The 21696-nt window shown below is 38.8% G+C and overlaps 1 protein-coding gene across 2 annotated transcripts in view; it reads left to right on the forward strand.

Annotated features, from left to right (window-relative positions):
* LOC138023272 (sushi, von Willebrand factor type A, EGF and pentraxin domain-containing protein 1-like) overlaps window positions 1-18739 on the forward strand; it is a 33256-nt gene extending 14517 nt beyond the window's left edge. For both annotated transcript variants that reach the window (XM_068870297.1, XM_068870290.1), the window contains 13 exons: window positions 1162-1329; window positions 4933-5097; window positions 7825-7995; window positions 8832-9017; window positions 9337-9504; window positions 10519-10686; window positions 11154-11321; window positions 12988-13173; window positions 13844-14011; window positions 15215-15382; window positions 16435-16727; window positions 17502-17649; window positions 18018-18739. In XM_068870297.1, coding sequence (XP_068726398.1) covers window positions 1162-1329; window positions 4933-5097; window positions 7825-7995; window positions 8832-9017; window positions 9337-9504; window positions 10519-10686; window positions 11154-11321; window positions 12988-13173; window positions 13844-14011; window positions 15215-15382; window positions 16435-16727; window positions 17502-17649; window positions 18018-18421 — 2561 coding nt within the window. In that variant the 3' untranslated portion in view covers window positions 18422-18739. The remainder of the gene's footprint in view (window positions 1-1161; window positions 1330-4932; window positions 5098-7824; window positions 7996-8831; window positions 9018-9336; window positions 9505-10518; window positions 10687-11153; window positions 11322-12987; window positions 13174-13843; window positions 14012-15214; window positions 15383-16434; window positions 16728-17501; window positions 17650-18017) is intronic.
* Window positions 18740-21696: the final 2957 nt, after the last annotated feature.

The raw sequence follows: 21696 nt of genomic DNA on the forward strand, positions 1-21696 counted from the left end.
CTTATAGAGAAGATGGTCAATGGGTCAGATTTTCTTTATACATAGAGTTATCCTAAATTATTTTGTGGGTCGGGGCAAAGACAGGCATATATTAAAACTCAGTATATAAAAGATTTTAAAAGCCAAATAATAAAACTATTTTCATAAGAAACAAAAGAAGTCTTGATCCCGACTCGCACATATTTTTTGGGAACTCCAAACTGGTAGTCGCATGAGGAGAAGAAAAGCGGAAATACTACAAAGTGTAACTGATAATTATAAGTCACCTCAACCGCATTTAGAGATTTGAAACGTCAAATGCTAGAATTTCCTATTTGGTTTTCAAATAGCTATACGAATGAGCAAGTAATGTCTGATCTCGTTGTTGTCATCTTGTTTTCGTCATCAATTATTCGTGAGGTATATGGGCAACTAAATAGCCAGAAATAGGCCGTTTGAGTATTTGCATAAACCAGGCGTTCTTCACTAGAAGCTCATCGCTGGTATCCCACATCGAATGACTGTTTTTTGACTTAATTCGCTAGTGTTTTTATTTCTTAGCATATGCGACTAAAAGTGCCGTAATTCCATTTTTATTCCGCTAAAAAATCAAATTTTCAGCACCATAAAACGTGAATTTTACGTTAACTGGTTGCTGCGTTAAGTTTCGCTTCTTAAAGGCTGCATGCAAAAATTACGTTCATTTCACAAAATTAGCAGTCGTTTGTGCCTCGGCAGAGCTGGTGAGAGGCGTATGTCTATCGCTGAGATGGAGGTCATATTCCAGTTTTGAATTATAAGTTTACAATGCAAAGCTTTGTGTAGCGTTATTGTAGGAATAGACAGCTTGTGCTTTTGTTAAATTTTACAGCGCGCTGAAATAGTAATTTCCGAGTGAAAATGGGTGAATAGATTTATCGCAACAAAGAAAAAATAATTGAGGTTAGAAGCACTTCAATGCAGTTGTTACAACCTGTGACAAATATGGACAGCTTAAAAAATCGATAACTCCTACTGTAGAAGAGATGTGAGAGCCTTAGGCGTTATGAGCTCCTAATGAAACGTAACTGAATCTTTAAAAGTTGTGTGAGTGACTCGAAGGCCACATACTTTTTGGCCACCATTCAGTGAAATGGTGCTTTATTTACTTTACATATGTTTGTTTTTTGTTTTTTCGAACAGCACCTTGCCCAGACCCCGGAGTCCCTTATCAAGCGACGAGAATTGGACACGACTTTCGTCATGAGCGCACAGTTAGGTTTACTTGTCCCACCAATTATCGCTTGGAAGGTATTGACGAGATAACGTGTTCAAACGGAAGATGGAGCGGTAGAGCACCTCTTTGCAAAGGTGAGAGTTTGGACCATAGAAGTATCGACGCATTTCTCCAGGATTTCAAGAAAACCATGAATTTTATGAGAGATTTATTTTACAATTACACAATTACGGCAAAAGTAAACCGACTTAAATTGTAGTTACAACGACTGTGAGAGATAATGCGAGGGAAAGGCACATCATATATGTAAAAGTATTAACTGTATCGCAAAACATGCGTTAGAAGTGCAATTTTAGTGCAAAGCCAATCGGGCATAGTTTTAATTTGCAAATCGATCACACTCCCTATGCCTTTATAGGGTATTACACGCCTTGAAAGAACCCAAACTATTGTACACCATTTTGATCTTGTCAAGGCCCATGTCATTCCAAACGCCATGAGTACTAGGATGATATATACCCGATCACGAAGAGTCATGATACCAGTTTCGTGTCCAATGGACTTACCTGTTTTATTTTCTTAAAAGAATCCTCATAAATTGATTGATCTTGTCCAACCTCATGGACTATATAGCTAACATTGGATATTGGATATGTAAGATATATAGCCAACATTGGTGATGTATTGCTAAGAGTGGATAGCTAACATTGGATATAGATTGGATATATAGCTAACATTAGATATTATCAAGTGAAGATTTGTTCCACCTAAAATGTGTTGGAACGAAAACTGACAAGTAAACTTATGTAGATTACTCTCACAGAATGAGTCTGACAAATATAGTCTAACGTCTCCACAACGGCCACCTTGTGAGAGAAGAAAATGGCTGCTGTGGAGCGGTGGCAGCTGAGGGGAGGTAGGGATGTCATATGACACCGTTCCCGCTTGGTTCTTTCTGTGGTATGTTCATGCTTACTGTACCATACAAATAAAGCTAAGCAATCAAATGTAACTTTGTGTCGAAAGACAAAATGTCAAGAAAACAAGACGATCGAGGTACACAATGTTTGCTGCATGTATTGAAGCATATTGCAGCATAAAACCGCAACAACATTATCAATGCGATAATAAAATATATAACAAAACGTCAGGTTCGCATGGCAAATGTTGATAAGTGGTACATCATATGGATAATATGAAAGACGATGTGAACGAATTATTATTATTTTTTTTTTATTCTTGAGTGAGCGTTTATGGTTGTCTTCGACATGACCCTGATAAAGAAGTAAATAGGTCGCTCGGTCAAGCACCGTTAGCTGTCTGTTTTGCCATCCAACAAGCCAAATTGTCAAGCCCTTAAGCTTGGTTTTCACCAACGACGCAAGCACATACGCCAACACAAGCACAAGCATAACAGTTCTCATTTCACCGTGAAAATGGCCTCGGCGTAAGCATCAATCAATCAATCAATCAAGTCGAGCCTCTTCGGGAACCATAAATGGTGGCTTGCCACAACGACCTATCCAGCATGAGTGTTCGAATTTCCCTTGTTGACTGCAGGCCAGTGTCACGCTTCACGGTCAAGTACAAGTACAAGCATAAACATCAAAATTTGCCTTTCCTTGTGCTTGCGCTCGTGCTTGTGTTCGCTCCATGCCCTTCGAAAACGAAACACACTATTATCATAGATAGATAGATAGATAGATAGATAGATAGATAGATAGATAGATAGATAGATAGATAGATAGATAGTTTATTGCAGCATTTTACAAGGCAGTCACCAGAATGAATTGCGTAAAAATTTACATAATAATCGATATGATTTATTTACATGTTAAAAAAATAAAAATGAAAATAAAAAATAAAAAATAAATTATCATTAAAACTATTTCTAGCTAAATACCAAAATATTGCAATCTAAATAATGGTCATCGCTGGAAAGAAAGTGTTCTTAAAACGATTTGTACGAGCCTTAAAATTCTTAAAAGGCCGCGGCTTCCTAAGACTGTACGAAGACAAATTCTTCTCCGGAAGAAAGTGGTGAAGTTTATGCTCTTTATCTAGCTTAATAGAGGTGAAGAGTTTCTCTCATAAGGAAATTTACTACGCCTGGGTCATGTTTGGCCAATTAAAGCCGTCTTTCCAGATTCCCCGCGTCTGGGAATTCGCGTTTTTATGCCTGTGATTATGCTTAATTAAGTAGATGTTTGTTTTCACTTAGCATATTAAGCTAATGATGCTTGCGCTTGTGCGTGCGTCGCTAGTGAAAACCAGGCTTTTGAAGATGCCTTTCGTTGTGTTTGTTGTTTGACTAAAAAAGAGTTCCTGTACCCCCAAGCATTATCATACAATAGCGGCAGCCGTAACTCGTCAAAAAATCATATCCAATTGGCGGCGCCCATAGACCTTATTCGTAAATGGTACCTGTTTTATTATTATTTTTCTAATGTGCAAATTAGCCTACCAAACCTCATTTTAGAGCACTAATTTCTTCCAGTTCACTCTATGGTATCGAGACTTCGTAAGCTAATTTGCTCTTGGTCAAAATAATTCAAAATAGACCGAGTCCGATGTATCAATATTCAGGCATGGCTACGAGGCTTTATGGTCAAATTTTACGGCTCAGTTCTGTTTTCTTTGTCTCACCAGTGTCAAGGGAGAGTTCGAAACAAAATAATATTTAAATTTAACCAGAAAGCCTCGTAGCCATGTGAGAATATTGATATATCGAACTTAGCCAATTGACCGCCATTTGTGAATAAGGCTTATGAACATAGCCGATGACTATTTTGAAATAAATACTTTGTTTTGGAACAAAATGCCACATATCATTGCTTCAAATAGTTTATTGCTAATTTAATTATGAGAATGGAGATTTCCTTGACCACTTGAAATGGTTACAGCCGTCGATTAAAAGGAGTTAAAATGAGTTGCTTTTTCCTTCAACTGTAGGGAAGATATCGTTGACGTCACCTATTGTCATTAATGTGGCAACCAGGGCCACATTGGTTGTCGAAACAAAGGATCTTTTGTTCCTGTGGCCGGGTCCTGTGGTTGGCACATTTGAATAACAAAAGCAACGATTGTAAACATATATCTCCCTCATATCATAGGCTTCTGTTCAGCGGCACGCGCTTACAGGAGACTTCGTAGCGACCAAACCTAACTTCGAAAGTATCTCGCTAGTTTATCCAACGAGCGCCTTCCACTTTTGCAGAAGAAGAAAAATAATGACCATAATTCCTGCGAACGACTATTTCAGTTGATAGGGACTATTCATACAACCGTAAATGTTTACGGCTTTAGATAAACGAGTACCGGATATGGGTGGGTGTCTTTGCATAAAGGTTGGCCAATTGTCGCATTACAATTCCCATTATATCGGAGATTAAATATTACATGTCATCCTTTTGTTTAAAAAAAATCACTTGATTTTCTGAACTATTAGGCCATTTCCGAGTCCATGTCTGCCTCCTCTTCAAAGCGAGTTTAAGTGCAAAGTATTTGTGATGGTAATTAGTTCTACTTTACATATGAATGAAAATTAATTTTTATAAGAAAAGTTCGCACTTAGACTCGCTTTGAAAAGGGGGAAGACTTAACCTCGGAAATGACTTGAAACGATTTGAGGAGTTATATTCATTGAAAGTGTCAATCAAACCAGCAATCCAAATATCAAAGGAGCGATGGCTCAATAAAACAATGTGTGGTGTTGTGATCGATGTTTTCTTCCTCAGCACCATGTGAAGACCTGGCTAAACCAGCCAATGGTTGGAAATGGGGAGGTTTTAGGCATGGCAGCAAAGTGACATTTCGCTGTTACAGTGGATATCAAAAGATCGGGACTGACTTTACCACGTGTAACGATGGTACTTGGACGAATGATGCCCCTGTCTGTAAAGGTAAAATAAATAGAGGATATTGCATGGTCACGCGAAGATACGAAATTTCTCTTCGAGTATCGAAAAATATTTCAACACCAATGAAATACCAAAACATTTCACTTTAATATTTTTTGGAATCCTCACGTAGAACAACAGAGCAATTTATTATGAAAATAGGGAATTTCTAAAAGGGGGAAATACTAAAATAAGGAATCTTGAAAAGGGAGAATTACTAAAATAAGGAATCTTGAAAAGGGAGAATTACTAAAATAAGGAATCTCTAAAAGGGGGCATTACTAAAATAATGACAACGGTGAATCTGTAAAAGGGGAAATCTCTGAAAAAGGGAATTACTAAAATAGGGAATTTCTAAAAGGGGAAATCTCTAACATCTCTTCAACTCCGAAGAAAGTGTGACAGTCATCAATCACCGGGCATGAAATTAATGGCTTTCAGGTAGCGCTGCGTCAAAACGCTAGCAAATCTACCAGAAGCTGGCAATACACGGTCAACTTCTTACTGCGGTCGCAGGTCTCACATACAGCATATTTATTTATGTATCTATCAAACGACGCAACAGTGAAGGTTGTGATTATCAATCGGCTCGCTTCTGTCGCCTTTTTTTTTGGCGTTCTTTCTCCATGGCTAGCCGTAAAGTGAAAGAAGAGCCTTTACGGAGGACAAAGTGTTCTCAGGCTAACATCGGTGCCGATTTCGCTTCAAATTGCAAGAAATTCAGTGTCGACAAAAAACGTATTTATTAGGTTACTGAAGGACGCAGCGTCCCTTAACGTTTCAATGGATTCGTATCAAGCGGTCTTCGAGAGCTAACAGATCGGCCTTGCAAATTAGCAATTTATAATTCTCTGCAACGAACAGCGTTCCCCTTTTTGTGGTGTTAAACTAGTCATTTTGCCTCCACTACTCAACCGGACACTCAAGCTAGGTGATATATGGGCGCGTTGGCCAGCCAAGCCACCGTGAAAATTATTAAGCATTGGAATACATAGGTACAAAAATATTAATACATCAATTCTAAGAGAAACAGAAAAGCAATGCACTAGAGCCAGACACGAAAACCCCTAAAAAAGCAGCAGGTGGAAAAAATCGGGGAACGTGTACCCCGGCCCGACCAAGGCAGTCGTGCGAGCCTCGGGGTTGTGGGGAATTGTAATTGAAAGACACTACTTACAATGTAAATGAACCCTATCATATACCGCTTAACGAAGGCATTAAACACTAATTCAGCTCGAAAGGACAAAAAACGAAACAGGACTTGGGCACGCGGCGAAGGCTGACCGTAGAATGCTTCACTCGCTAAACGATCGCCAAATACAAACCACGATCACATGGTACTTTAAGCGCCTGCCTCTCACAACCAGGCCTCTACTACGTGACGGCAAAATATCAATTTATGCTAATCAGGATTATCACAAATTACATGATTTTTACACCCACGACGGCAGGCATCTTATGTGGTAGAGCAACAAATAAATTAATCAGCTGTCTGCAAATAGAAATTGTTTGAAAACGTGATGATATTTACTTTTCTCGGACGCATGCAAAAAGCTCCATCGTGGCAATGGCCCGACTCATGCAAGAGTGTTCAATTAAATTCAACAGTAATGAGAATATGAAGAATCCAAACCAGCCTCGTATCAATATAATTCATAATAATTTTAGATATTTATGAATTATATTGATAAATTTTATCTTGTAAATAGTTTAGGAATTTTCTTTTACATTTAGCACGAAGTGCAGGGCTCGCTTATACCATCAAGACTTTGATTTTCTGGCGAAAACAATTCGGTGTAAACACTTCCAAACAGCGTCGAGTTTGACGCGGTTTCGAAGTCATGAAACCGTGTCGATGCGAAAGCACGTTCGAGAAAACGCTGCTGTACTTTGATGGATATGTCACCATTCACTCGCACACAAACGCATAAGAGCTGGATGACCAAAAGCATGACAAAGCAACTAAAGAAATAGTAAATTCTCCCAAAGATGTGCGGGAAAACCATGCAAATATATTTTCATGACAGGCAATGTTTTGTTTTTCTCTCAGCCGAGTTGATGGTAAGTCAACATGGCTGAATTTAAGTTTCCCTAGGCATTTGCCACTAAGAGGAAAAAGCTTGACGGATTTGCTGGTTTGCAAAAGTTTCGGTGGGAAGACCTCGTCGGCCAAGGAGTGATTGGTCAAAGGACCTTTGGAGCGGTGTTTGTTATCAAGCTGAAGAAAAGCCCGCAGAAAATGTTATTGTGAAAAAGCTTTTTAAGTACAGCTTAGGACTATAAGGCAACGCTCATCAAGGAGGAACAACATTTTAATAGCCGGCATTTCTTTGCGAATACTGTACCAGCGATTCAACAATTGCACTGTTAAATCGCATGCTTGTCATTCAAATCAACAGATTCTCCATTTTAGAGATTACCTATTTCAGAGATTTCCCCCTTTAGAGATTTCCCCCTTTAGAGATTCCTCCTTTCAGATATTCCCTATTTGAGAGATTCCCCTTTTAGAGATTTCCTATTTTAGAGATTCCCCGTTCCCCGTTCCCATCGTCCAATTCTTGCATTGCCCGTTCCTCTCTCTAGAACTAGCCATTTCATTTGTGTTTATACAATAAACACGATTTTTATTGTTATACGCGTTAAAAATTATATTTTATATCCTTTTATTTTCGACCTTAATTTAAAGATCACATACTGGTACGCTATGTGTTCATTTCTGCGTTTCGAAAGGTAAATGCGACAGACCAAGAACTCCATATAGAGTAAGATTACGTGGTAACAGCTTTCTCGATGGAGACGAAGTTCAGTTTTCTTGCATTGGAAACCGATACGATTTGTTTGGAAATCAGATAATGAGATGTGTTGGCCGCAAATGGAATTCACGCATACCACAATGTAAAGGTCAGTGCTTTCGACTTCCCTCAAAATGCTTAGCATGTATAGCTGCCGCAGAAGAACAGAAAATATACAGTAACATAGAATTGCGACTGGACTAATTTGCCCGTTGTTAAAATTATTGATTCGAGTATTAGGTCCTTACTTAAGATTGAACACACGAATTTTCCCCTGCCTCAAGAACAAACAAACAAACGCGCGAAAAACGTTTCTAGGTGTAAAGAAACTATCAACCCTTTTTTTTCTAATCTTAAAATTTTAAAAGTTCAGATTAAATGGATTTCAGTTGCAAATGGGTCTTTGGAACCAATTTCATAAACTGCAAGGATAAACCTATGGTGCATACGCATGGTTTACAGACATGAATTTGTTAATTATCTTGTTTCTGTAGATCTGGTAACAAAGATTACCAATAGAAGACGACGTTTCCAAGTTATCTTGATTTCATTTCAAGTCATTCAAATTACGGTCGTTTACTGAAATAGAAATTACAATTAAGTGTGTGTTTTTCGACAGCCAACGAATCAGCGTGCGCGCAGTAAAAATACACTTAATTTCAATTTGGATTAAAACGACTGTTATTTGTATGACTTGAAAATTAAAATCAGTCAAGTCAAGATGACTTCGAAACGTTGTCTTCTATCGGTAATCTTTGTTACCAAATGCTTTACAATTTTGTTTTCCGAATTTTGTATATGTGCCTCATTTTGGACATTTAAAGCACTGCCTGAAAGATTTCAATGAACTTCACCGAACCAGCCCGACTCAAAAGCCTTCTCTCGTCGCGTCAACCTTGACGACAACTCTAAATTAGCCACTGAAAGTTTACGTCATTATTGCAGCCCGCTGCATTTTTCCTGGAAACCCAGATAACAGCTTTTTATTGAGAGCATTCAGAAACAGGGGCGACATGATTAAACACGGTGAACGGATAACTTATGGCTGTTTGGAAGGATACAGTTTGATTGGAACTGTTACGCGGGAGTGTAATGATGGGCGATGGACAAACGGCAGCCCAGTTTGTAAAGGTAAGTGATGAGTTTCTGGTCCAACTAAATAAGGTTCATTTTTCACCTCAAAACATGTTAACTTCAGTTTAAATTTAACTCGGAAAGGGACTAGGACTTTTTTTTTTTTTTTTTTTTGCGCTTAATCATTTGCACTATCAACACTAACCCTAGCCTACGTGTGGCCCTTCTTTCGCCCCGAAGGGGGAATGGGGGGGGGGGGAGGGAAGGTACGGCTACATGTAGGCTACAATAACTCGTGATCATTCAAACCTCTTTTGTCCATTTTCTAACTTTCCTTTCATCAACTGTCTTTTGTTTGACTTATCCCAAATGCTAGCCTCCTGTCGACCACCAGGGGATATAGAGCATGGACGCAAAATTGGTGACAGTTACAAGCACGGGGAAAGAGTTCGATATCAGTGTGATTTTGGCTACACTCGCGATGGAGAGCAAGAACTGATCTGTCTTGATGGAGCATGGAACTTTGATCGACCGATCTGTAGAGGTAATCGTAAAATGTGCCTGAAGCGTGAACTAAAGGAAGAAAGAAAACTATGCAATGACCAAAAGACAAATTTCGTTTGTCACGAGGTGTTGTCACGTCTTTAAGGCTTGCGATGGAACATCGTCATCATTATCATCATCCTTATCATCATATCTTTCTTTACCCGACGGATTTTTAGAGTAGCTTGGTATAGTTAATATCTCCGAGCATTTACCCTCCCAACGATGATATACCCACGTAACACAGACCACAACACCGGGAACTCCATGCCCTGCTCTTTGCGAATAGAGTGTGGGTTTTTATCGCCCTGTTGCCAAGCATCCAGTCTAACATTTTGCAAGCCATTTCAGGCTAGCGCTCGCTTACGTACACTTTGATTTGATTCATTGGAAGAGCGCGCTCAGTGGTTAATTTAAAGACTGAAATTTAAAGCACCGTGACAGGTGACCGTGATATTTTTATGGGAAAAAAACTCTTGGAAATTTGTTGCAAATGCGCTTGTTGCTTTTATTATACATTTGTCTGGTTTTTTTTAAGGCTTATCATTGAACTTTTGTCGAGATTTCGTGCTCAGGATAATGTCTGAACAAATTAAAGCAAACTGCAGTTACCAGATTGAGCCTACCGTATGTATTCGTAGAACAAGTTTAATTTAGGCCTTTTCTGTTGGGAAGAATGAAGGAGCAGGAGAATAGGGGGTAAGGACATTTTCGAGCACGTTCGTAAGATTTTGTTTCGGATACAAATTTCAGAGATTTAAAATTTTCGCTATACTTTCGGAAATTATCTTGGAGTTTATCATTGTGTTAAAATAGTTTCTCAACAGAAAGTATTTGCATTTGAGACAAACAGGACTCAGTAATTATTTCATATCTTGTCTAGACATGAGAGAGAAATTACAACTGTTCGTCACATACATCCCCCCCCCCCCCTCCCCCGATATGCAAATACTAAGATTGCATTGTTAAAATTACTAAGACTGCGGACTTTGAACCCTGTACTCTATTTTTGTAGCACCTTGTATCCGTCCAGAAAGGCCAATAAACGGAGGAACGCGAGGAGACAACTTCAGTCACAACGAGATAGTGGTGTTTTTCTGTGATGATGACTATGAGCTTGAGGGTGACTCCCAGATCATATGTAAGGATGGTTCTTGGAGTGGCTCCTCACCCAGCTGTATCGGTACGTTCTCATTTTTTATATACAAAAAATTGAAAAAATATACTAGATTTAGAAAAAATTTGAAAGAACGAAATAAAATAAAATAAAGAACATTCTTCTTTGTACGTTCTTCTCCTTTTTTGCTCTTCGGTCGCAATTTTTGTGTAAGAGCTAGTCGCTGCGGTTGGGAAAATATCATGAAAAATCAATTTTTCCCCGAACTAAGCCATCTAAAAACAATGCTTATATCAAGTGTTGTTTTGAAATAAGGCGATTCTTCTTTGCAAGTGGAGTTTAACAGTTCGATTCCCCTTGATTTAGCTCTCTGTGGCTCAAGTGGTCAGTCTTATAAACAGTACACAAGGGGAGTCAATAAAACACAAAATTCCGTCAAAGAAAATAGTCTTCGATGCAAAACAGAAATTTGATATTTCCCCTACCAGTTACTAATTCATGTTTTAAAAAGCAGTTTCTTTTTCTTAACATAGCTGCTTGTCCCAGTCTTGGTGAACTAACTCATGGAAGACGTTGGGGTGATGATTTTAAAGATGGTGAAACGGTGACATTTGGGTGCAATAAGGGTTATGACCTATTTGGCACCGAGACTATTCAGTGCAATGGTGGCTCTTGGAATGGAAGCATTCCTGAATGTAAAGGTACTTCGTAAAATGTTCACGAAATTATTGATATTGCCATGCGTCGTCCGATTTGCGTGTAATAGTTTACAAATGACTTCAAAACGACAATATCGAGAGCGAGTTTATCACCACCAAAACAGACGAATGGAAACCGTGAAAAGTCTTTCCATCTTTCGAAAACCAAATACTCTGCGTGTCCGATTTCGCCGCGCTCGACGATATCTTAACTAGTTTTTTCTCAGTACCAAGCCATTTTTGTTGAAATAAGTTCCTTGTACTTTTGTGTTTGCTCGCGACTTCTCCAAAACCTTTGCTGCATCGACTTTCCTCTAGTCTGAGAACAACCTCGTTCCCAGGGTCTCTCTTCTCTGCCTCCTTTCTCAACGACAAAGGAGGGAGAGAAGAGTTACCCCGGTAACGAGGTTGGTCTTTTTCAGTATTTCCTTAACTTCCCTCCATTATGAAACCAGAGGGAAAAGATGCTGACCACGTTATCTTTTAATTTATTATTTTTTTTATTGCTCTTCTCTCTTTGCCAAATCCTTGATCATAATACTTCTCTCGTTTATCTGACGTCGTAGTGGCCAACTTAAAAGCATTGTTCCTTTGAGGACTACGCAATGTCAAATAAGGAACCTTCTAAATTGCATATTTTTATCCTTGCCAGTTGATTATGCTTTATTCAATTTGTAAAATAGTGTAAATAGTGCGAACTCGTAGGTGGTGAGCAAGAACTATTTAAAATTCCACATTATCATACAAATCAGTTAAGTTTTCTTCGAGTGAAATTTGTTGACATAATATAATGTCATTCCATTCCGTTGTCAATAGTGTGTAAGTTCTTTAACGTGCCATAGAATTTAATGAAGAGGGATGGTTTGTGATACAGCAACTAGGGTTTATCGTCCTTATCCAAAAATTATTTCCAATTGCAGATTGAATTACGAAAACGGCATTTTCTACTTAGTTATTTTAATACACCGATTCTACCTCGGTTTGCACTCACGGCCTCTCGCTGGATAGTCAAGATGCTCAACCAAGTGAGCCAATTGCATTTCACTGCTAAGCCGAATTGTGTATTTTCTCAGAGGGGCATAAAACTATAACGGGATAATGCTCTTTCATGCTTTTGTGAATTCAATATATGGCCAGACCTTAAAACACCCTCTCAATATTTAAGTATGGAAGCCTTTCAGGTAAATTATACTTTATAGCTTGGTCTTGTGAACGTATGCCTCGTTCACACCAATCCTTATCCATGTTTTGAAGATGTTTAATTAATGGATGGATACTGATTTTTGTCGACTGCAAATTTAGCACAGAACAAAGCGTGTATTGCATGAAACTCACCTGAATCTCATGTAAAAGCGATTCCTACGTTTCCCACCATTTCTCTGTGACTGATTTTCATTTTGTTAAACCCAGGTTAACTCAACATGCCTTGTTGGTGTGAATGGGTATTATTCTTGTAATTGTACACCAAAGAAAAAGTTAATTATACAGTGAGGTTGCCAGGTTTGAATTGTGATAGTATTTCAATCGCCCTGTTTTTAAGATTGTTTCAAGTTTCTTTTTGTCCAAAAGAAATCACTGTCCATTTCAGGGCATCTTTATTTCATTCAAAAAAATTAGAACCTTATTTAACCGAGAACATCAATACTTAACAGCAAATTGTTTCTAATAGGTCAGTGCGTCTTCACGGGCGACCCTCTTAAAGCTTTTATGCTTGATCAAATCATCCAAGAAGGTACACATCTGAAGCACGGAAGCATTGTAGAGTTGGCTTGTGAGGGATCTCTTGAATTAACTGGACCTGCAGCTGTTTACTGCAATGACGGACAATGGAATTCAAGTTTGCCTGCATGTAAAGGTTTGCATTTCAGTTGGGTAATCTTCAGTCCCATTCTCTTACCTGAAGAACCGACTTTTGATGCCGTGAATACAATAAGAGGGTGTGGATGGAATTAGCTAAAGGCCAATACATATTAATGTGATATATATGATAAGGGAGGATTACTAAAAATTATTTGTTGAGTTGGATAAACATTAAGTGTCTGAACTAGCACCGAAAGACATCAGGCAGAAATAGGCCATTTTACATGTCTGAGTTTAGTGTACAGGCTTAACAGGCTCCCAGGCGGAGGTGATCTTGTCGTGATACAGACCTCGTTGTTTTTACCCCGGCAAAACATCTTGTTTTCAAAAGAACAGTATTTCATCGCAAGGCCAGGTAGCTAAGCAAATATTGTCAAATGGCCTGTTACTTTTGTGGCTAAGAGAAACAACGTAAACTGTTTTGAAGGGTTGCTCTGCTATAAAAAACAGTAACGAGGTTTGTCTTGACTTTGCGTACTAAAAACGTAATTTTTTTTGGCACACAATTGGAACTACGAGTGACATTTACTGTTGTCATTGCGATCGGTGTTTCATATATTTACCTCTCGCGATGATTTAACTAGCACTTTCGCCCATAGACATAGTGTATCTTCTATCAAAAGACCAATGATGTTTAATTTTCGCTCCATTTCTGTTTCATTTAGCTGCTTGTAAAAATCCTGGGCCCATCACACATGGAAAAAAAGATGGAAACGACTTTTCACATGGCAAGCATGTCAAATATAAATGTGATGGTAATTACAGTTTGGAGGGAAATCATCAACTGACATGTCATGACGGTCAGTGGAATTCAGATCCACCCTTGTGCAAAGGTAAATTATCACTCAACAGAGAAACGGAGAAAAAGCCCTTAAACAAAATTAAGATATCAAAAAGCCCCAGAATTTTTTTCTTCTAATATAGGAGCTCATAAGTTTACAATATCAGTTTTTAAGGTTAACGCACTGTCGCCCTTATTTTTTGAGGCCAAAAAAGGGCCTGCACTGTTGTCCCTAAACCCCAGTAATCGTTATCAGAGAGTCAAACTTGCGGAGGGATGCATGTCAAAATGGGGCTTAGTGCGCTCCGGGGTCGCTCAGGGCACTAAATTAGGTTTTTGGCTGTTAATTATTATGATCAACGAGCTAGCAATTCATGACGCCCTTCTATGGAAATATGTAAATGACACGACCTCGTCAGAGGTAGTCGCAAAGGGTTCTTGTTAGAAATTCTCAGCTGAAAGTGGATAGCGTGGAAAACTGGTCTAGACAAAAGATATTTCAACTAAGCACTGACAAGTCTAAAGAACTGCGGAGCTTTGCTACGAATCAAGCCGAAATACCCACTTGGAGGTAAACGAAACCCATCTTGGAACTTGTATGTGTCTGAAGTTGTAAAGAAAGCAGCTAAACGCCTCTACTTTCTTACACAGCTTAAGTGCACTAGCGGTATGTGATTACGCCGCTCCGATTTTCCATTCATCACTACCAAAGTACTTAATAGATCACCTGAAGCGCGTTCAAAAGTGGGCTTTTTCCAAAACAATTCCCGGCCAGCCTTACTTGTGCCGATGTTTTATCTTTCGGCGTTTAACGACAAAGAGTCTATGGTAGATCATTATGAGCGCTTATGCCAGTTTCTTTTCAACTCATTCTTGGAAAACAAAGTCCATCGTCTGCATAAGTTATTGCCAACCGCTTACAACACAAATTAATCCCTTAGGTACCGCCGAGCTTTTGATGTCAAGTTAAAAACAAAAAGTGCCAAGAATTGCTTTGTCACCTTTTAATGCCACCGATTAAATAACCGTCCATTAGTACTTAAGCTTCTCTTTTTCCTAACATCCAACAACTTAAATAGATTTTATATTTTAGATTTTATTATTTAATATTACAATATTACATACATATATGTATTATGAGTTTTAAGTGTTAGAAGTATTTCTTATAAGTATTGTAAAATTATTCATTATTGTAGCCATATATATATAAACACAGTATCTATCTAACCGATATCTATTGGCTCTCTGTTCTCAGCGTCCTGTCCCATTTTGCAAGTTCCTTCAAACGGTAAAGCAAATAGCACCGAGACTAAACATGGCACGTTAGTCTCGTTTTCGTGTGATGATGGATTCAAACTTCAAGGTTTAACGCATTTAACGTGCGTTGATGGAAATTGGACAGACACAACTCCTATTTGCACAGGTCTGACGATCTCCTAAAATCATCATCACGTCATTGCTTTTGAAAAGCAATGACGATCATGATGATTTTAGTCTCTTGTTCTATGTTTTTTGAACTGATATCGACATAATTATCCACGAACTGTATATCGTCATCAGTCGCATAAAATAACGAGTATCCAGAGTTTTCCAAAGTACGCTTTGAGCTTTTAGGTCATCAGAGAGAATTTCGTGGATATTCAACATGTTTGAACATAGCCAGAGTACGGAAAACGCGTACTCGTAGTCGCTCTCGTCTTCCGATCTAAAGGTTCCTAATATCAGCATCAGTATCGTCATCACTGGCTTGTCGTGTTAGTATAGATTACTGCATGGTTAGTGAGTGCGTACGATTTTTATTCAGGAGTTGTGAAGGATCGTGTAAATGAACGAGTGAGCGGAGCGAACGAGTGAGTTTAACGATCCTTCACAACGAATGAGTAATAAAAATCGTACAAACGAGCCAACCATGAAGTAATTTAATTGTTCATTATATAAGTACAGGGATCAGAAAATTAACGAGGTAAGTGTTAATCGAGAGGCTGTCACACCACCAATCGTGAACAAAAGCCCCAAACAGATAGCAAAATATTTTTGAAATAAAAGAAATCTTTACCTTCCATACCTCGCTTGAGCACTTTTAAAACTTTTTAAGATCTTCTGAAGTATTTTGTGGAGAAAAGTAAGCAATAAAAGATCAAAAACTTTGAAAACCATACACCAGTTGGCGCCATGTTGACAAATTTTACTCCCGCTGTCGATGAACAGGCCACTCGCGCCAAAGTTCAACACAATATTAGCCAATCAAAAGGTTGATACGACAATTTTTCACTAGTGAGAAAAATCCTCCGACCAATCAAAAGGCCGATACGACAACTTTTCACTTGTGAAAACCGTCATCGTATGTCATTTTTATTTCATCAAGGAAATGTACGTAATTCTCAATACTTATGTGGATAGTAATTATCAACGATATCGTTATGTCTCTAATAATTTCCTAGACGGGAATTAAGTCAAACAGTGAATTTGTTTTAGTTTGTAGAAACCCACTTGGTATGGAAAACTCTCTCATCAGCGATTCAAGGATCACGTCACCTGATTCCCGTAGTTCGCCCAATCATGCAAGGCTTAACGGCAAATTCTCTTGGTGTGCAACAGAGCAAACCTATTTACAAATTGACCTCGGTAAACATTACAAACTGACAGCTGTAGCAACACAGGGAGGGCAGTCCTACAACGGTGTCATCAGTTGGGTACAAAGATACAAAATCAGCTTCTTTGCTGGCCCCAGAACGGAAATTTACTACAGTGAATCTGAAACACCAGAGGTAAAAATTTAGGCTTCGAATAAAACTGAAAAGTTTTGGAATTGAGTCACTAGATTTTTTGGAGTATCTTCTTATTCAGTTACACACATGTATTGCATGAAATATATTTGTGTTCCAACTCAGAGGTGATAACGTACAAACGTCAATCATGGAGCCTTTGTAACTTAGTTTCATTTAGACAGTTGCGCGCATTGAAACAATTGTATCAATTCAAAATTATTTCGATTATTCGCGTGCAGTGTTCCCCTCCCAGGTACATTTCACTGAAGCAAAAGTGGTCCGTGTCATAGACCGTATTCGTAAATAGCGGCCAAGAAATTATTAATATGTCTTTGAACTAATCATCCTCACTACCCTCGTTAGCACGAACAAATTCAAAAGAATTTCAAGTTTGCTCCAAAGTGAGGCTAGTGAGGATGATTAGTACAAAGACAAGAGAATAATTTCTTGGCCACCATTTATGAATACAGGCGATTTTGAAACTAGTGTTTGAACGATCATGTACATGAGACGAATTTAATTAGGGTAGAGGAAGAGGACTGCCGCAGATGATCAGTGATATCTTCCCAATCCCTTTAGCCGTTGTTTTAAACTGGGGCTAGATCTCGAAAACCATTTGGCCTCTACTGAGACAAAACAAAGTCAACTTTGAGATCCATTACTGTAAACATTTTTTTTTATTTTAAACATTACACTTTTAATTGCACAGAAGGTTAAAAAGTTTCATCAATCTAGTCTTTGCTTGATTTTTTTTCATTTTTTACTTCTTATTAGGCTATTGAAGGGAACCAAGACAACTCCTCAATTAAAACATACGTCTTAAAAGAACCGTTTGTAACCAAAGTTGTAAGGATTTACCCCAGCTTTGATTTGACACCCGTCTGCTTGCGAATGGAATTATATGGCTGCGAACCAAAGCCTGGTAATGTTATCCTCTTCTTTTTCTCTGGTTTTCACGGAAGGAACTGGAAACTCATTCGTTGAATCTGCGTGCAAATTTTATGAACTGAAACAACTAGCTGCGTAACACTGTACTATTTGCCTAAAATAGGTTTTTGGAAATGTGAGGATTGCATTACTTTATGATCGCATTCCCGTCGGAAAAACAAATAGATTTTACCTGCGCTTAAAAACATTTGTCAAGTATTTTACCCAAACTACCCGTTTGGCTCTCTCTGTCGTTTCTTGTTTAGCTTTGGCTCCCTCTACTATTTTAACCTTTTATTGCTTGCATTTAAATTAAGCTGAATGTATGTGGCTTATGCCTAATAATTGTTTTGTTTTATTCAGATTGCATTCATGTTGGATCAGTAGTTTGGGGATTATGGGAGCGCAATTTAGCACTTTCCATGTTACACTACTACCTGGCCTACATCACCAAGCTGAACGCCACTCACGTGGATTTTGTCCTGGATTATTATGTGGACAAGGCCCTGACTCGCAGTTACAATAGAACGGAGCCAGTGCTTGTTATTGATAAAATACCGGAAATGAAGGACATTTCAGTTGGTTCACGAGTCATAGGTGTTCACAGGGAGACACACAAGGAGTGGTACCAAACTGGAACCGTAACTTCGATTCCAGATTCTAGATATGTATCAGTCAGATTTGATCGTGGCGTAACACGAAGATGGATACCTTTAGATGAACTTCGCTTATTACGACGACCACGCTTTTGTACAAATGGGGCTTAAATCGCCCTTTGTTAATCATCGAACAAAAAGATGGTAATTTCAAATAAACAAGTGATTATTCTGTTTCCGCACCTCAAGTCCAAGCCATTAATTAAATTTATTTTCTACTTTGGTTTGAAAGCTCTAACGATTCAGAGGTAGAGAAAACTATACGACATATCTTCACGGTAGAAAAACATATGTTTCGTGTTTCGCATTTTCAAATTGTAGGAAGAAAATGGAAAATGAAAGTTTAAAAGTTCCCGTTTTGTAGAATATTATTATTTGAGAATGGTGTGTAAGAATAATTGTTAATAAAAAAGGGGAGCTCAAACTAAACATTTTTTAGTGGACAGGTCGTTCCGATCGACTGACCTTTATAGTGTTGTCCCTATTGGATGTGGGGAGGGGGACTGAAATAGTGCTGTACATGTCCCCTAATCCGGGGCCACTTTCTCTCTTTAGGAGGGGACTTTCTTAACCGGACTTCAAGTGCCTCCCTTTAATTTGACGATGTTTGAACATGTTTTTTCCTGGCGATAACTTTAAAATTTGTTTTGCTGGAAGTCGCTGATATCCTTTGAGCTTACATCGTTCATGAATGGTTGACGATAGTTCACTTTACAGTTGTGTGCTTAGTTACCTGGTCTATGAATGAAATTGAGGCTGGAATTGGCCTTGTTTTATAGAAACCTCACTGCTTTTCTTATGTAAATTTTTACTGATTAAAATGACAACAACATCCATGGATCATTAACATAAGAAAAGGGGGGAGGTCTGTATCATAACAAGGTCAACATTAGACTCACCTTCATTTAAGGGCCGGGTAACTAAGCATACAACTGTAAAGAGGTCTATTCTTCGAAAGATATTATTACAATTGATTCTAGTTTCTAATGAACGAGAAGTTCTGTCAACAAATTTATCACATTGTTCACAACGGATGCATGAAATGCAATGAATGGAATTTGAGAGAGTGTATGTTCTCTTTTCGTTTCCATTTTTTACGGACTCTTTCGTGCCAGTATTGTTATTCGGTATTGTTGGCATCTAGTCTGGAATGTTTGTGGATTTCATAGTTTGTAAGGCAAGCCAAATTTGTTTACTCCCTCTGTCGTCCTCATCAGAAATGGGTTTATCAACTGGGTTGATATGGTAAATTGACCACCGTAGAGAAATTTGAAATCTGACGTTTCGAGCGTTGTCTACCTTCAGTTACGTTCGCAGTGCTGTCCGTCGATCAATTTCTTCGGTACGGTGTGGAACGGTCTTGACAACAGCGTCAGGGAAACCACGTTTCTCAAAGAACCGGCACATTTCCTCTGATTTGTCGGGGATATCTGAATCATCACTGCATAATATAAACGTCGAAGGTTATAAGGAATTGAGAATACGGGATGAAGTTCTTTGACGTGTGAATTGTTAGGGTAAGCATTCACACTCACTTTTCACCATCACAATCTTGTAACCAAAAACATCATTTCTATGAACTTCAGATTACTCCAAAATGACGACGAAACGAGTAAAATCTTTTCGCAGCATCTACTCTTTTCATTCAAACACGATTAAAACATAGACAACTTTCTGGTTATAAGCAAACTAAAACCTGATAACTAACCGTGCACTTTTAAATGCGCGCGCACTCGAAGTAAAACTTGTCCCAGCCGTCATCCACAATGCGGAAAAAAAAAATTAAGATCTAAGCGATCTCTTAAATCGTTGACTGCTTCACGTGAACCTCTGCAAATGCTATCTATTGCTTGACATGCACATTATGCAAAAAGATATATATCAGCGAAACATGGAGGAGACTGGGAGACTGCTTTCGCGAACATCCGCGAGTGGTGGTAAAGCAGCCTTTTTTCTACACCAACACGGAAAGCAAAGTTTAAAAGATGCCGAACAGATACCGCTCCCTCATGATCACTCCCCACGAAATTACCCAATTCTCGTAACCAGAAGCTCATGACCTTGACGCGTTGAACTCTGGTTCAGAGCTTTACAAATTTCCTTATTTGAATGTAACGAGGCTCGTGCATTTTCCCGCGAGAGCAGCATCGATCCTATTTCTGTCCATATTTGTTCCAAGGAAAAGAGTTGCAAGTTACACACTTCAAGGTCATCTGCTTCTGTTGTAACCCAACTCTTGTAATCCACGTTGCCATACCCCCACCAACAGCGTAATTCCATCTTTAACTATATACGAAACGCTAAAAACCTTAATTCCAATCTCTGATTCGTTCTGAGGAAGGCTGATGCTCATTGCTGTGACTTTAAGATCTTCAGTTCTCATGGCCCGCTCCCGTCTGACCTTGTAGCTCACTCGGTAGAGCAGCGGTAATGTAACCCGAAGGTCGTGGGTTCAATTCCCACCCTGGTCAGAGATTTTCTCTGTTCTTGTGTGGGCCCATTCATTCTCATTAGTAAGGCTAACGCTCACATAGTTCATATTGGGTAGAAACCTAGCACTTCACATTACACTCTTATCAGTTAAGTCTGATGCTCGAAACGTCAGCTTTCAAATTTCTCTACATTGTTCAATTCACCATATCAACCCAGTTGATAAAGTCATTTCTGTGTTTCACTTTCCCACCGACAGCAGCACCACAGTTTCTTTTGAGACTAAAGTCCTGCGTCCTTTTCAGGAATGAGGTTCTCAGATCGAAACTCAGCGTTTTGTGTTGCAGAGGGTGGTCCCAAAGGTAAGTCATTTCATTGACCTGTGTGAGTCGGCTATCACCTAGTCAGTGCCACTTTTCCAGTTCCTCTTTCCACATTTTGACGTCATCTGCGATCTAGTACTGAACAGATGCACGAAAATATTAACATGGGGATGATGTAGCAGCTCTCGTAACGTAAAATGTGATTGGCTCGCTACCCTAGCCAAAAACAGAAGACTAAGCAACTGAAACAATGACTTAGACTTAAAAACAATAGAAGCTGCTTACAATACCAAACAATAGCAGGCTACGAGAACTGCTACACTACGAGGTCACATTTGTCCTAATGTGACCCAGTATATCACATCCGTGGTGAACAATTTGTTGGTGTAGAGAACTGGAGAAAAGAACTTGAGACTGGAGTGAATTCGGTAAATTCCAGCGAAACAGAATGAATCGTTATTACGAAAGAAATTGACATTCAAGCCTCATCTAACGGACTTGGAGCCACGAAAAGTGAGGGATTTAGAGGTTACCAAAGTTCTTTTCAATAATTAAATACAGTGACTTTATGACTTAGAATGAGCTGATTTTTGTTTTCTCGAGACCATGATGGACTGCTATAAACCTTCTTAA

Source organism: Montipora capricornis, chromosome 2 (assembly GCF_036669925.1).
Source record: "Montipora capricornis isolate CH-2021 chromosome 2, ASM3666992v2, whole genome shotgun sequence".
Lineage (NCBI taxonomy): Eukaryota > Metazoa > Cnidaria > Anthozoa > Scleractinia > Acroporidae > Montipora > Montipora capricornis.